This window comes from Styela clava, chromosome 1, assembly GCF_964204865.1.
Source record: "Styela clava chromosome 1, kaStyClav1.hap1.2, whole genome shotgun sequence".
Lineage (NCBI taxonomy): Eukaryota > Metazoa > Chordata > Ascidiacea > Stolidobranchia > Styelidae > Styela > Styela clava.
The window spans coordinates 7,369,596-7,387,483 of NC_135250.1; the positions used below are offsets into that span (position 1 = coordinate 7,369,596).

At 36.2% G+C, this 17,888-nt stretch overlaps 1 protein-coding gene across 3 annotated transcripts; it reads left to right on the plus strand.

The window, feature by feature from the left end:
• Positions 1-279: 279 nt before the first annotated feature.
• Positions 280-9,061, plus strand: LOC120342264 (uncharacterized). Of its 3 annotated transcripts, none has more exons than XM_078117556.1 (7): positions 280-737; positions 1,521-1,644; positions 2,747-3,004; positions 3,567-3,650; positions 4,321-4,410; positions 5,332-5,388; positions 6,067-9,061. In XM_078117556.1, exons 2-7 carry the CDS (start codon positions 1,560-1,562, stop codon positions 8,337-8,339), a joined length of 2,847 nt encoding a protein of 948 aa, XP_077973682.1. In that variant the 5' UTR covers positions 280-737; positions 1,521-1,559; the 3' UTR covers positions 8,340-9,061. The 3 variants fall into 3 exon arrangements, with proteins under 3 accessions (XP_077973682.1, XP_039266963.2, XP_077973683.1); XM_039411029.2 differs by having other exon boundaries at positions 282-737; positions 2,747-2,998; XM_078117557.1 differs by lacking the exon at positions 280-737 and adding an exon at positions 805-1,275.
• The last annotated feature ends 8,827 nt before the right edge of the window (positions 9,062-17,888 follow it).

The window sequence follows — 17,888 nt, forward strand, 5'->3', positions numbered from 1 at the left end:
ACGCAGACCGGAGCATTTCTTTAACAAATGGTTTTCTTGTTTAATATGATTTCGATGTACGCTGCAGATCGTTACTGGGTGGGCGAAACCTTCCGACTTCAATTCTGTACGCTACAAACTTTACTTACAGTTTTTTTTTCTGATTTTACCTATAATTAGTTTTCATTTATTTGCTTTCATCAATCATTTTATAGTCTGCATTAGTATTTATTCACGTTTTTTTAATGCTGATCATGGAATTAAAATGAACGTACAGTATACTTATTTGTTTGTATCATATCATATATGACGGGCCAAATACACGAGACGCAATCAAACCTCGAGGATATCACGTTATCAGTAGTAGTTCGATCGGCTGTGGGGTGAATCTGGTAACCCGGCGAACGCTGAGCGTCCACATTCGTTCGCAAGGTTGCACAGATAGGAATACAATAATTGGCATGTCTTTATAATATAGGGGAATCGAATTTGATTACTGAGTGAATGGAGAACCACAGCACTGATAACTTCATCAAAGACACAGAGCGAACGGAGCTTTCCTTTCCACCCGGCGTCATAGTATCACGAGCCTGCAAAATGGCACACCAGAATGCTAGACAAATCGAATCTGCAACACGTGTTACGTCACATCAAATTATCTTAGGTCGATGGTCACGTGACTTAGCTCACAACACTACTAGTGGCAGCAATGTACACCGCTCAGCCAATGCAGAGTGGCAAAGCAATATTAGCAAAGGGTAAGTTTGTTTTTTATCAGTTTATTGAAGTGGATGTGTTGCCTATTTTATCTAAAAAATTCACTCTTTAGTCTATCTATAGGCTTCATATATGTTTCTAAATTAATGTATTAAAATCAGAAAATTGTCTAGTTCTGTTCAGTCTTTTTACTATCATAACTGTCTCCTGGCAGTGGGGCTTTATAATTTGAATGCAAATCGGTCTAAGATTTCGGCTGCATTTTTATTCGATTTTCTATGTCAACATAAACAAACCTTAACGATTAGTCGATCTACTGTAACTTTTCGAATAAGCAGTCACTGCGCTGAAATGCAATTTTCCAGTAATCAAACTGTGACGTGAACTTTTGGTTGCAACACATTTTAACTCGTATTAATGATTAGTGTATTCAGGTATTTAATGTACGGGTGCATATACGTATAGACACTTTTGTTGAACGTACACACTTCTTACTTGTAGTAGTCGTAGACTAGTTTCTGTTTCACAGTCTTCGGGCCATCCAATACCGAATTCAACTGATTGCGCTTAGTATAACAGGTATATCAAAAGATTAATATGTCTGTAACTCAATACTGCAATATAGAAAGCTAGCTAGCTAAAATTAACTACTTGATCCTGAAAGTAGAATTGCATCTGCTATTAAGCTACATGAAACAATCTATTTAATATTTCAGATGTGACTCAAAAAATATTTTTCAAAGATAAAAATACCAAGCATTTTATTGGAACAGTTATTATAATATTACAAATTCTAAAAAATGATAATTTTTTTTGATTTGCAGGGATTGATTTTATATCCTTGGTTCCACATTATTCAAAACATGAGTGACCAAAATGGGTCAATTATGGAATCACAGGAAAAAAAGAATTCGTCAGTAACTGGAGCAGCATTAGTGGCAAGCAAGGGTGAGTGAAACTAAATGTTTGCCTAATAGAACCAGAAATATTAAAAATTATACATCTTGTACTGGGATATTGTGTGTTGAACTAATGGTCCTTTCTCCTTGTTCACTGCCTTTATCGAATCTTTATGTGGCCCTTGCAACATGTTCAGATATAACCTGTCAAAAATACCTTTTGTGTAAAATAAACTACGTCAAACTGCTCTATTGACAAATTTCATTTGAATATATATTAACTTTTTCTTTAATGTCTGATAGAAACAATACGGTATCTATTCATGGTTTGCCTATGTCAAATTAAAATTGTAAAATCAAATATATCTTTTGAGGCTATTTTGATATGTAAGGAGTGACTACCCTATTACAGGTGTGTACTCCCAGACGGAAATTGCTCTAATTTCTCCTTATATTTGATTGAATGTGTCAATGTAATAATGTATTTGATTATACCCGAGTTCTTTGCCCATGTTTACATGAGCCATTTTGTTCATTGCGATTGAACAAGATAAAAATTGTTGACACATTTCATTCTGTATAATACTTATTTTCGGTTGTTAAAGGCCATATGTTCCAGTGTTTTCCAATGTGTGGGCGCGACCCAGAGTTGTCAGATTTTTTATATAAAACTTCAAAACTCCGCTGTGTTACTCTCAAGTTAAGTTAGCTATGAATTCAAAGATATTCTTGGGTCACAAGATCTCTAAAATTTAATTAGAAAAAAAATCAGGGTAGAGTATACTTTTGTTCGAGAAATAGCAACTTATTGCTGATTTGTAAAAAATTACCGTACAAAAAAATTGAAGTGATACTGCGAATGAGTAATTTCTACAACTGAAATTTTCATTCAGTATCTTCAAGACGGAGTTAAGGCTGTTCCCTTCTTATTTTTGTGTCCGAGTGGCCTTGTGTCATTAATTTTTCATATGTGGTTTACATTATTTCTATTTGAACTCATTCACTACCAATATTTAATGAAGAAAAACTGGTCGGAATATTTTTATCCTACGTAGCAGTACAATACTGCTGTGTTATGCTTCATTACTTCCTTGGTTAAGGTTAGTTATTTCTTGCTTTTTTACATGCTTTTGCTAAAATTTTCTTTACAGATAAACCTGAAGCATGTACTGAAGAAGACGGCAACGGAAACAAAGAAAAAACAAGTCTTGAATCGATTGATGTTTCAAAACACTCAGATGCTGAAATTGATAAAAATAATTCAGTAGCTAAATTGAAACATGATTCAAAAGAACCTTGCATAAATTCAAATAGTTTTCCAACAGCTTGTGAAGAACTCAAGAAAACATTACTTAAGAATTCTAGTGCTACAAAGTCTTCTTTGGATATACATGGAAATGAAGGTAAAGGTAATGATCCTTTTTGATAGTTACTCACAGAGCTGCAAAGACAGGACAGGTTGTTTTTTTGCTTGTAATGGAGGCAATTTCGAACTCAATCCTTTATTTTAACTTGAGTCTAAATGGAAGTTATTGACTTGGTCAGGGGAGAAAGGACCTACAGTCAAGGGAGGGTATGATGTCACAGACATTTATTAATTCAATATGTCTGTTTTACATCAATTAGCCATCAAATATATCAGGATATTATTTTTCATGTCATCGCCTTCTCATCCTTAAATATTTCTGACAATTTATTATTAAATTCAATTTGATTAATTTTTCGGCATTTCATTAGAATTTGTAATATGTAGTTGAATGATAAAAATAGCTTGGAAAGGGATGTGCAGTAAAATGAATAAATAATTTATAAACCATTTGCATATAAAATTAGATTTCTCTTGAATTGCCTAGGTAAGAATTTATTGTTATGTTCCCCCCTCCTTTTGTGCAATAAAAACATGTTACCTTCAGGAGATATTCACAAAGCACTTTGTCTCTGAGATGAAATGTGCAATATTTAATATTTCAGATGTAAAACCAGAATCGAAGAAGACCGAAAGAGTTGTTGAGAATGGCGTCATGGAGTCCGATGTTCATATGGCTGATACAGAAGGTAACTGTTTTTTACAATTTGGATAGGATAGGATTCACATATTTATCCAGGGGGAGAGGAAAGCCGACAAGACAGCTTAAATATATGGCGAACCACGGCCTCTCGTCCGGTTACCATTCCATGTCGGGTACGGGATTAGTTATTTGTTTTCAGAAGTATGGACTTGATGGTGGAGGAGGCTGTAACCAACCAGCGGTCACATGAACCACCCTACAGCGGCGAGGAGTCCTAACATCAGAGATACTATAGTTGAAATATTGATCTTCATTAAGATTTTTAATATCACTTCCTCGAAGGGAAATGAGGCTTGAACCACTAATGTAAACGAGTTTCCATGGATGAGGCTGTTTAAAGCACCTAACTGTTGGGAAGGAATGTCCAGGTTTCTTATAATGATGCTTTTCGGCTGAGACTGCACAATGTTCCTGATATCCATTTGTATTCTGGCTGTTGAAGTGTTCAACCACGAGTCTCAATGTTTTTTCGTTTCCGACCTTGACTCCGAACAAGGTTCTTTACAATAGCTACTGATTGCGGTTTCTACCGATTTCAGCATGGGTGTGCAAACCGGGGCCCAAATGCGCCACAAAGAGAACAAGTTTGCCCTCCTATATTAAAAGTTGCACACCCCTGGATTACAGTATTTTCATATTTGTTTTTTTTACAACAGAAACATATGAGATTGAGGGGATGAAGGACAGGGAGGAAGGTTTGGTAAATCAAAGCCAGAAGGAGACAAACGATACCACAGTTATCAAAGGTAACTTATTTTGTATTGATTATTCGTTCGTTTGTCCAAATTAAGCTCCACACAAGCTACAACTAGATATTTGACCAGGGGTGGGCCGGATCCGGCCAGCAAAGAGTTTTTGACCGGCCCGCTGACTGTATCCAACAGTCTGTAATGTGGTCCAACGCATCATTCTTGAAAGTTACCGATCGCTCTACTCTCACCGTAATGTCAGTGCGAGCTGGTGAAATAAACAATTGTCTTAGTGAATAAACAATATAAGGTCAAAGCAGAGCGCGTTGTAAACATTCCCAACTACTGTTATCAGTTATATTTAGATTCTAAATATAAATCGATTTTAGAAATTAGATTTTATATTGAGTTTTATTAACCATGGAATATCCCAAGAATCGTAAAGTTGACAGAGTGTCGAGCAAAACATTTAACAGAGATTGATTACCGAAGTATCTTTTGTAATGATCCGGCCCGCCGAGGACTTCATTTTCCCCACATCTGGCTCGCCACTGGAGAAGTTGCCCACCCCTGTATTATTAGACTGTTAATTTAGATGGTTGTCACACGGGTAATGCAAAGATTGTGACGTCACTTCGAATACAGTATCGTATGCAAAGATCATTCCATAATACTCAGAAGCGTAAGCAATCCAGTTCCAAAATCAGGGCTTGAAGTTGAATCCTCACCTGGTTAGATACCCAGACTGCCAAATTTGCGTTGACTATGTATAGGATTGAAAAAATATGTTAAGATAGCTTAATGATATGGTGAACTCCGATCATCAACTACCAATGTGTGAGGATTGAATGAACATAAAAGATTTCAGTTTTCTTCAAATTGTAGCTTCTACACACGTGTGTTGCCTCTTGTACATAGTCTGTGTGATGTTTTCCATTTTGATATAAAATTAGTATTTTTTGTTTTTGTAAATTACAGATGAATCTTCAGAAACTGCGGATTGCAGTAACGATACAAAATCAGAACCAACAACAGGTAAGTCAATCTTGAATACTTTCAGTTCATGGTCAATTTTATAACAAATCACATCAGTCATCACTCGTTTTTTTTTATTGAATGGGAAGCATCGAACCGAATCTAATCAAAGATATTTTCACCTCTCCTAATTAAAGTACATTGCTTTGAAATGCCATTAATTTCTATTTTTTTATAGGATGTTTTTTACATTCACTTTAATCAACCCAAGGCAACAACTGCTGCATTTAGCAGGGTTTGAATCATTCCGATTCAGAATTGGGTACTGTGGGAAGTATGTGAACGAAGATGGCGGACACCAGAACGTATTATGTGTACTGAGATAGGGTTAGGCCATAATTCCAGGTACAAATACTGAGGGAGTCACTTGGCTAGTCCCGCCATCTTGGTTCACATACTTCGGGAGTACCCAGCAATGTGCTCTCAATTTATTACACTCTGGGTGAAGTGATAGCTCTTGGGGCTAGACCCATGCACTTTAGCCTCAACGGCCAGCATAGTTCCAAAACTAACTTAATTAAACAGAAACCAAATTTTTTTGTAGTTCCCTAGCCACGATTTTTAAACTGTGATGATAGCATATTTAACCACTAGTTTGGTTAGTCATTGCCTTATTGATCAATGCAAATCGATATTTTTTCAATTTTGTGTATTTATTTTAAAATTTTAATTTTTCAGGCACAACACATCCTAATGACAAAGTAGAAAAATCCAATGAAGACACAGGATTGAAGCAATTGACTGCTAAATACACACGTGTTGGTTCTGCACAACTAATAACAAGACCTGTATCGACCGCAGCTAATGACCGTGTTGAACCAAAATATTTCAAAACCTGTGCTGAACCATATGAAAGTACTGCAAATTTCAAAACCAAATCCTTGTCCGCAAAATCCGAAAGTAAAGCTGCTAATGACAAAAGTAAAATTGCAGAAAAACGAACAGAAAAATTTGTAGTGCGAAATATTAGCAAGGTTTCAAAATTATATAAAGTGTCGAATTTAAATTACAGAATCAAACCAGTGCGACATATGACTCCTAAAAACTTGGTTTGTCCTGTTATTTACGTTGGTGAGCCCGCGTTTGTTGATCCCGAAGATTTTTGTGATGGTGATGCTAACAACTCGTCTTCGCCACTGATTTCTTCATCTTTTACAGAAGAAATACTTAATGACGTAAACGAAAACAATCTCTACGATATAGATTCATTGAAACAGGTTTTTATTCCAAATGAAACTTCAAAAACAATAACCACTATTAAGATGCCATTACATTTTCCAAGTGCTGCTCAGCCGTCCTTCATTCCAAAAACTGAGATCTTGCCGGTAATGAGCGTACCGAACTACAAGCCTGCCAGTGTGCTTATAAATACTGTAACACCGAACTCAAACCAGGGCTATAAAATCGTGGCACGAACTGTTCCGTCCGCCACTTTGGCTCAATCGAATTCAATTCAAGCCAGTAAACTAGGAGGAGCAAATTATAGCACATTTACAGTTCCATTCTCAGCAATGAAAAAGCTTATTTCATTTAATGCCAGGCAAATTTCAAATGAAGTTAAAGTGAAGGCCAAACAGACGCCAACGAAGCAACCAACAGTTGTTGTGGCACCAAAATCTCCTATTACATTTTCTTCACCAGGGCTTGCAAGCACAGAAACCTCCATTGTATCCAAAGTAAAGACGTTTACAATACCACCAGCTATCAGAACAAAATCAAAGTCTGACCAATCTCTCAATATTAGTGCAGCCAAACCTACAATCAAGCCATTGCCTGTTATAAGTCCTCTATCCGCTCAAAAAGTTCCTAAAACTGCCATACACCCATTGCCTGCTCTGAATCTCCCGTCTGCACAGGTTATCACTATTAAACCTGGCAACACTGGAGCTGTCATTCAGACGACACAGTGTAATAAAACTATCATTGTTTCAGCATCGCAAGCTAATCAAGTCATACGTATTGATGATAAAGCAAAAGTAAGTATCAGTAAATTTGTGACTGCGAGTAAAGCAAACATTACAAAAACTGTGGTTGCAAAACCTGAAAATATGACATCGAGTCCTCCAAAGTTTGCACCTTTGCGAGAAGGTGTTGAAGTCGCATTTGAAGATGGCGTCAAACATTTTATTACAAGTTTACGACAATTGACGTTTCTTGATGACGAACTAGTAAAATCCTGGTCTCAACTGAAAAAAGGAACCAAAGTTGCTGCTAAATGGAAGGATGGTTTTGTATACGATGCCACTGTAGTTGCGTGTTATTTTAACACAAAAAAAAATGACGCAGAACCAAAGAAAGTAGAAATTACAAAAACAACGCAACCAGTAGTGAAACTTATTAAAATATCCGATCAAAAAATACCAAATTTAAAAGGAAAGGAGGATCAAAAGTCCAACATAGGTTGTACTGGATGTAAAAAAATATTTTCATCCGTGATATTATTCCGCAAACATCAAAAGTTACTTTGTAAAAGTCCTGGCGTTATCATAGAAGATAAAAACGCAGGACTTACTGATGCTGTCCTTGAAGCAGTAAAAAAATGCGAAAAAAATAGTAACAAAAATTTAAAAAAAACTGCTAAAATTGAGAATACTGCTACAAAACCAGCAAATAAAGCATCAAAGAGATCAGCGAGTGATGAAAGCGTACAAGTCTCGAACAAACGTCGCAAAATTGAAGATGTCTGTTCTCCTAAATCTTCAAACACTAAATCATTCATCAGTAAAGATGAAGGCGCTTTATTCAAAAACGGCACGAAATTTTTACACAGATGGCAGTTGGATGATGGCGAAAGTAAGTGGTACCAGGGAGAAGTTATAAGAGTAATTCCACCATTCAAAGCTTTTCTTGATCAAGAATTCGAGGTGAAGTACAAGGGTGAAAAGGAGATCTATATACTTAAACTTTATGAAGATTACCCAACTGATATAAGACTGATGGGCAAAAGTTAAGCGATGGCTTTTCATATTATTACTTTTTTATTATCATTTTTATCCTTTTTTTTACGTTTAAAACTTCAAAATATTATTTCATAACATTTTTCCATATTTCTATCCTGTTATGGTTTTGGGCATTAGTGCTGCCTGCAAAGTACATCCATGAACTGTATTAAATACACGTTTCCATAGACATACTTTGATAAGCTTAATTGGAATGGCCATAAAAATTATTGCCATACTTATACTTGTGGGCTTGATTCGTTCGTTGCGCAGTGGCATATGTCACTATAAAATTTTGTTTTTTTTTGTGAAATGTTGATTCATTTTCGGACAAACCGAAAAATTCTGTTTGGCTAATTTTTCATGAGCATAGTCGCTTTTATACATATGGTATGTTGTTCTCATTTAACAAAATTCCAAAATTTATATTGTTGAAGTTATCATGAACAGTATGGGGGAAAAACTTTCAAGTAATTTGTTCTATTTCAGCTTTTACTTGTTGTATACCATTGTATGTAGAATTACTGGATTCTCTTCTTTTATTAACAAGTTATTTCAATTAGTAGTAACTAATGGAGTTAGTTGCGAATGGGGTTGAAAATTTGTCATATTATGTCAACATGTAAAGCATGTTTGGTTTTCTGTCACTTACTTTTTCTTGTTCAATTTATTTTCACACATATTTTCTACTGCCATGCCACTGCCTTGTTCTCGAATAAATGTTTCCATGTGAAGTTTGGTATGCTTATTATTATATGATTGGTGCAAGCAAGATTGTATGTAATTGTACAAGACAAGTTGATGTCTTGTGAACGACTGTCATAACTCGTACGACTAAGCTGCTGCCTTGTTGTTTTTCCTTACCTTACCAATCAATGGTGATGATAAATCATGTCCTGAATTAGGATTCAGGAATGGCTTAATCATACGGCGGACAGTGGCCTCTTCGTTTAGTGTTCCATGTTGCGGACAGTTTTTTGTCCCAGCAGCATGGATTATTTTGTCTAAGATTCACTTAATTGCTGTTCATTTTTGTCAGACAGGATTTGGACGCCTCAATACAAGTACGGTAGCTTCCATTTCTAATGTTTCGACGGGACCGGTTCTATGTTTACATTGGATACCTACTTATATTTTGCATAATATACATCCTGCACGTTTTTAATGGCTTGTACTCTTAGTCCGGGAAACGCACCAACAATACAAGATAATGTTGGTTCGATCTCAACTTCGTGGAATCGAGCTTGAGTATCGTGGTCACGACGAAATCCAAGGAGGAAACAACGTATAATATACCCCAAGGCACGTCCAAAAAAAGGGAATAGATAATTTGTACGACAGCCAGGGGAGTCTTGCACTTTTAAGTCGTCCAATCAGTTTACTGTGACATGAGGGATGCGCTCGGTGAATATATGCATATACTGTATTAAATATATGTTTTCACCCACATGTTTTCAGATTATTGCTGTTATTAAGTTTGCAGATGTTATTGTAATCTTTGGTTAGACTGAAAGTACGATAGCCTACTACCTTCTGTACTATTTTTGTACGTGGATCTTACTGGATATACTATCTGCATACCTACCTAATTTCACCTTGCAATCAATCACACTACTGCACTAACGTTACTTCAAGATGAACAAGGAAGTCAAAACCCAGATTCTGGCAGCTATCTCATCTCTCCAAGCCAAGCAAGAAGAGCTAATGTCGCATGCAACTCTATTGTCTGCCTCTAAAGACCATGGCAACCAGTCCCAGGATATCATTAAGTTCCAGAATGACGTGGCTCAAATCTCCTCCAAGATCCAGGAGATTATTAGCAGGCTGGAGACTTGTGAAAAGCAGCAGGACGAATTGGAACAATACAGCCGAAGAAACTGTGTGATTCTCCATGGCTGTAGTTCTGTGCCAGAAACTGAATGCCATAAGTTCGAAGACTTCGTAGTGAAAACTCTCAACGACAGCCTTAAGCCCAACCATCCTATTGTGAACACTGACATTGATATTACTCACAAATTAAAATCAAGATCTCCGAAGAACCCCATCATCATCAAATTCGTCAGAAGATCAACGAAGAATATGGTGTATGGTAGAAAAAAGAACTCAAAGGCAGCGGACTGTCCATCACTGAGTCCTTGACCCGTAGAAGGCTCAAGCTACTCAACGCTGCCAAGGAAGCCTTCGGAAAACAAAAAGTGTGCACAATGAATGGGATTCTATACGCTTACCTAGATAAAAGGCGAGTAATATCTTCTTTAAATGATATCACTACTCTCTCTCGTCCCCTCTACTCCAAGCAGAGGCGTAGCCAGCATATTTTGCGCCCGGGGCAAACTATAAAATTTGCGCCCCGACCTCCACGTTTAATCATATTTTCCATTACATTTAATTGTACAGTATATGTAAAAACAAATTATATATGTAAATTCAAATTTATATGTATTTATATATTTTATTATTTATTCAAAAATTTATGTATATGTGTATTCAAATTTTAATGGAACATTTTATTTGAAGAAGAAGCAAAGCTATACAAAATATAGCATATGTTCAAGATGTCCCACTCAGTTACTGTCAAAGATGAATTACATAGTCTACAATAAATTTATTTTTCTCGATTTCACTGTCGCAAACTGGTTAATAACACGCCATCAAAATCTGTTTTTTTTTCAATGTTTCTCTTTCAACAGTTAGAAGTGCAAAATCACTGAGACGATCCTGTCCCATTGATGCACGCGAATACGACAAAATAAGTTCCAATTTGCTGAAAGACCGTTCACAGCTTGCAATTCAAACTGGTATTGTTAACAAAATTTGTAGAGAAATTCGCAGATTGGGTAAAACGTCGTCTCCAAATGACACAATAAAATTAAAAAGAGCCAAAGAAGTTTCTAGTTGACCTTCAGTTCTGTTACTGAGCAGCATTCTGCAATCTCCAATTTCGGTAAAAAGTTCGTGGCCATTGATGTCCGTGTCGTAGAAATTTGCAAAATATGTGCAGTCTCGACGAATTGTCGAAAACGGCATTGGGGTCTCTTAGCACAGTATAATATATATATTTTATGTAACTCTGCTGTAAAGTACGGCACTCTGACAACCACGAAATACAAAACCACGTATTACTCAAAACATGTAGCCTATTAACATCATTCAACCAAATTCCGTTGCCATTTGTCTCCAGCACAGAACTAATATCAACATACATCGGAGTGCGCAGGCAAGAACTTAACGATACAGAACCACGTAATTAACCCGGTGCATATTGTTACCTAACGTTACCAAATCAAATTTTTCTTTTTCCGGCCAGATTTTTTTGGCCATGTAGTTACGATGGAAATCTGACCGTGCGCGAGCTATGGGCGTGATGACGTCGGCAGTCGACGTAAGTAGTCTGACCAAGTGTGCAGTTTGCCATGTACTAAGACTAGATTCTGCCGCCGGTGCGATCTTGCTTGTGACCGTTTTTTTACCCTTTTGGCGCCCGGGGACATATGTACCCCATTGCCCCCCTAAGCTACGCCTCTGACTCCAAGGCTGCTGCCCGTTCAGTGGGGCCAACCTCAAGACGTGGCGGTAGCCTATGAGCAGAGGGGAACGATTAACTCATTCCTAATCTCCATATTTCTTATTTGAATAGGCTAGTGATGTGTAATCAATGGTTCTCCATCTTTTAAACATCTGGAAACCTATATAGCCAGACTAGATATTTGACTTTTTTATTTCATTACATTTTTATTTTTTACTTTTGATTTGTTGTGCCACTGCCATGAAAACTAATTTAAAATACCCATGTAGAAATTGCCACAAATCAGGTCGAACCAATCAAAAAGCTCTTTATTGTGACATTTGTTCTTCTTGGATACACTTAAAATGTACCAATATTTCTGGACAACAATATGAAAATCTTGAATCTGAAGCTGATGAAATACCTTGGTGCTGTTTTCTTTGTGAAATAGATTGTATGCCATTCTCTTGTCTCTCTGATTCTGAAATATCTGAGTTATTTGTTCCCCTTCATACAGAAAAAGCTGAAGCCCAGGCACTTACCAAAATTTTTGATCCTGAATACCTCAACAAAATGTTTCTTGAATCAGCCAATACTGATACTGGCGAATTCAACAACATTGATAGTGTATCTTGTACAATTGCTCAAATAAATATATCTGTCAATGCCCTTAAATTCAACGATAGCCTCAAACTAAGTGGTTTCATGACTCTTTCAATCAATATCATTTCTTTAGCCTCTTTCAAAAACTTCACAAAATTTAATTTGAAGCACTAGTTAATTCACTGAATTGTAAGCCTCATGCAATTGCTGTAAATGAAACATGGATTGTATCTGGTACAAATGGCCATTTCAATGCACTGGATGGCTATGTTTTTATCTCTAATATAATAGTAGATCTCATCACCGAGGTGGTGGTGTTGGTATCTACATTCGGAATGATTGGTAATACATTGTCCGCAAAGATATTACCATAATGTGCGAAAAGGTTTTTGAATCTATATTCATTAACATTTCATTGGAAAATAAAACATAACCTGCGGTACTATTTATAGATCACCACTAACTGATGAATTGAACAATGCTAACTTTCGGAATCTCTTGTCCCAGGTTCTCTCAAAGATGAACAGGTTAAATTATAATTATATAATGGGTGACTTCAACTATAATCTTATTGATGAGTCCAATATGAATACCAGCCTATTTGTTGATATTATGCACAACCTGGCCTATTATTCTCTGATAAACTGCCCCACCAGGATAACTTCAAGTTCTGCTACCTGTATAGACCCCATCTGGACAAGCGTATATGATAAAAAAAAATTAACAGTGCTGTTTTAGCAGAGTGTGTTTCTGATCATCTGCCAATTGTACAATGCTCTCTTCTAGAAAAGCAAATTCAGATCAGAATTGAAACGCTTTATCGCCAGTTTACTTTGTCCAACTTTTATGAATGAACTGAATTCTATTGATATTGATGGCTTCAGCAGCATCCAAGATCCCAACACTTGCTTTGAAAATTTTTTTGAAAAATTCTCCACTGCTTACTCTCAATCTTTTCCTTACGAAAAACAGACAAACAAACCTTGGTATGATACTGAGTTACGGAAACTCAACAAAGTCAAACAAAACTTTATAAGAAATTAATAAACAATAAAAACATAAATGACAAGCACAAATTACAGTTCAATGAATGCAGGAACCATTATACTCGATCTAAATTTGCTTCTCACAAAGGCAACATCAAGGCAGTGTGGAAAACAATTAATGAACTTATTGGTAAAAACAAAACAAATGCTTTTCCTTTGATTGGACTGGATTGCAGTAATACACAAATTGCAAATACATTTAATGAACACTTTGCCCAAGTGGCACAAAGCCTGCTCGACTGTATGCCACAACTTGCTGGCTGTGACAAAAATTACATTTCATATCTTGGGAAACAAGATTCCTCATCCATGTTCTTAAGGCCAATAACATCATTAGAAATAAAAAATATCATACGCGATATGAAGCCCAAGTCAAGTTTTGGACTCGATGGTATTCCATTCAAAATATTGAAATATGTTCCAGAACATATTATTGATATCCTGACATATATATTTAAACTTCCACTATCCAGTGGATTATTCATTGAAAGCTTCAAGACATCCAAAGTTCTTCCTCTCTTTAAAAAAGGTAGTGTTTCAGATCTTGGAAACTCTAGACTTATTAGTCTTTTACCATCATTTTCTAAGATTTATGAAAAAATAATGTATAGTAGAATGTCAAACTACTTTGAAACTAACAATGTTTTCCACTCGCATCAATTTGGTTTCCGCAAGCATCACTCCACTGCTATGGCTGCTAATGTTTTGGTACACAAACTGACCAAGGCGTTTGAATGCAAACAACATGCAATTGGAATATTTCTTGATATCTCGAAAGCTTTTGACACTATTGACCATTCCATCCTCTTAAGCTCTATCGCTATGGAATTAGATGCGTCCTATTCAATTGGATCAGGAGCTACCTTCAAGACAGGAAGCAAATTGTGCAATATGACAACTCATTCTCTACAAATATTTTTGTCATGAAGCACGGAGTTCCACAAGGATCTTTACTTGGCCCATTATTTTTTCTAGCTTACATTAATGACATGTCCAGATGTCTGAAATCCTCTGAGTCGATCATGTTTGCTGATGACACTGACTTGATTCTTCATGGGAAAAACCTTGAAGGTCTATTTACAGTTGCAAACCAAGAACTAACCAACATTCATAGCTGGATGTTGGTTAATAAATTATCTCTTAATGCTAACAAAACTAAATTTGTATTATTCCATCCAAGCAAGCAAAAAAGTGCGAGTTGTTCAAAAAACTACTGCTCAATGGCAATGAAATTGAAAGAGTGAAAGAAATAAAATTTTTAGGAGTTATCTTTGATGAAAATCTGTCATGGAAATCACAAATAATGCATGTTATTGGTAAAGTATCCTAGTGTGTTGATCAATCTGCTCTACTGGCAATGTTTCAATCATTACTACTTAGCCATATTTGATATTGTTGTTCAATCTGGCTTCATGGTAATAAAACACTTGTCTCAAAACTGCAGAGTATTTGTAATAATTTTTTAAGAATAGTTTTTGGTAAAAGAAAACGTGAAAGTGTAGACCCTTACTTCAAATCACTAAATATACTTAAGGTTGAAGATATGATGAAGTTTGAAATATTATCCCTAGCTTACGACTTCCATAATAATGCGCTGCCCAATCGCTTTAACGACATACTTGTCAAAAATACCTCCAACCGAAGAAGTAGTTCTGATTTATTCGTACCTTTCATGAGTAAATCTGGGAGTCAGCATTCCTTGTCTTTTACTGGACCCAAACTTTGGAACTTAAAATTTGAAGACGTTAAAGTCCAAAAAATCTTTTCAAAAACAAGTTAAGTCTCATTTAGTTTCCAAATATTAAAAATTAGTATTGGTGGTATTCGATGACAAAAACTTGGGACACTCCACACTTGCACATTATTGTTTTAATGAAAATGTTGAACAGCTATAATAATATTGTTATATCTCGCCATGACTTGGCCAGACCTAGTTCAGCACCAAAGAAATGGTATTGTGACATGCATGAGTATATATTTTTTAAATATATAAGTAGCTGTCATACCCGGATGATATTATCTTTAAATAACTGCACACATTCTATCATTTCCCGCTCGTGTTTCTACTTTTTTCTAGCTGTGATGTCCTTATCATACACGCATGGTCTTATGTTGGAGTGGTGGTGTAAGGGTTGTAGATAGTATAATATAGTTCCTGCAAGGTTACTAAGTATTGCAACTAGGCGAGTAGTAGAGTCATGTTGGATTCTCCCCCTCAGATTTTAATTTGCTGTGGGTCATTGTAATTGGATGTGGTTTATATATCATTTATGTATGCATGCATTTTATGTTAAGGCATGGTATTGGTGTTTGAGTTGACTTGTTGGCCAAGGTATAGATAGTAAAATTTTGTGTGTTTTTTGCATGGTGTGATAAATTTTTCTCTGTCCTAAGCAGAATGTCATCATAGATCATCTATCCATCGCTATATAATGACAATACATCCCATTTAATTAAACAATTATTTTTTGCCTGTAATAAATAGTTCAGCGCATTCCCCTTCACCCAATCATTGAAACATCTACTCACAGTTTTATTTTTTGTTTTCCAGGTTACTTCAAAGTAATTAAATGAAGTAAAACACATAAGAAAAAAATCAAACAAAGACTCCGATATCCTGTGAAATAACAATCTTATTTCTATATCCTTGTCTGAAATCGCGGCGGTGTGGCTCAACGGGCTAAGCGTTAGGAATACGCTCGCCACCGCACCTCTAATTACTCTGCGTGGGTTCGAAGGTTCGAATCCCATGTAGGGATGGTTATGTGCGAGAGGATTGCTGGACTCCTCGCCGTCGTTGGGTGGTTCGCGTAACCTCTGGTCGGTTACGGCTTCCTCCACCACGAAGTCCATGCTTCCTAAAACAAACAATACAGTAAAACTAATCCCATACCCGACTTGGAATGGTAACCGGACGAGAGGCCGTGGTTCGCCATATGGATAAGCCGTCTTATCGGCTTTCCTCTCCCCCGGGATAAATATGTAAATCCTGTCCTATCCTATCCTCGCTTACACCTTTTGTAACCAATTTATTTCCATGTCCTACTTTACTTAATTATAGTAGTTTTACTGTTACCGGTAACTTTATTTACTTATTACAATCTGGACTCTAATTTGGCAATAATGGCTCTAATTTGGAAATGGTCTCGCCCACCTCTTCATGCACCCAATTCTGGCAACTTTGGTTGGGCAACTTGGCATTTGACTCCAACTATAATCAGCTTGGCAATATGTTTTCAATATAATCTTTCTTTTATATTTTAATTAACGATTAGAAGATCGATCGATTTGGCAATGGCAACTATTACAAAATTATCAATATGATGTGGCAAATAATTTTTTTCTTTTTCTAGTATTTACTTTCATTTTTTTTGTTTAATGTATAGTATACCCTAAATTTATCGCGTTTTATACTTACTTAAATAACTTCTCAGTGGTTGGGTGTGTATGTGTGTGTGTGGCTGGTGGGTGCATGTAAGCGTGTGTGAAATAACTTAATAATTTTAGGTGAGTAAATACGTACCACTTCCTCTTGACAAAACCTTCCATCTTATATTTTGTACATTATAAACCTTATCTAAGGTTCCGTTTGCTCTTCTGATTTCCTAATCAGTTCTTATTTATTTGTTTTTATCTATTAAATGTATTGTTATGCTGATTATGGAGTCGAAATAAACTTATACTTATATTATACTTATATACCCACCAAACTAGGAGGGTTAAAACGAAGCCGATTGAAATTTAAACGAGGGGGAAATATTTTGTGCTGTGGTCGGCCCAACAACATGAAATTTATTTGCAAATCGTCCGATATTCATCCGACTTGAAGCTATCTCAGCGAAAAAGTATATTTGTGTTGTTCCGATCTCGATCGGTAAGCATGTTGCTAGGTATTTGTCTGTTTGTTAGACACTCTCGTATGTTACGCGATATCTCACAAAAGCGAGGTTGAATGCTCCAAATTTCGCATGTGAAGTCATTATATCTCGGACCAGAAGCCTATTGATATTGATTGAATTATGTCGTATAATTAGCGAGTTATTAATTATTTAGTGATGGGACACGCGGTGTCGCTATGGAGTGAGAGCGAAAGAAGCGAAACCGCACTTCTCTGTTTTGGGGGATTCCATAACTTTCGTTGCTGCTAACGAATAACGATTCAATGCCCTGTCTGCGATGTGGAGCGTTTATGTATATTGGTAAATGGACCTTTCCCCGACCTTTGACCCCCGAAAAATTCTTCCTATACTTTACCATTATAAAATTTTCGGGGCCAATTTTAAGAATGGTTTCGCTAGTTGGCGCATGTAAAATGGGGTATTTGTTTCAAACCATCATTATGATTCATCGCATACACCAATCTGTTTTTTAAAAGTACCTGTAAAGAATTTTAGCCTAGTCTATCAC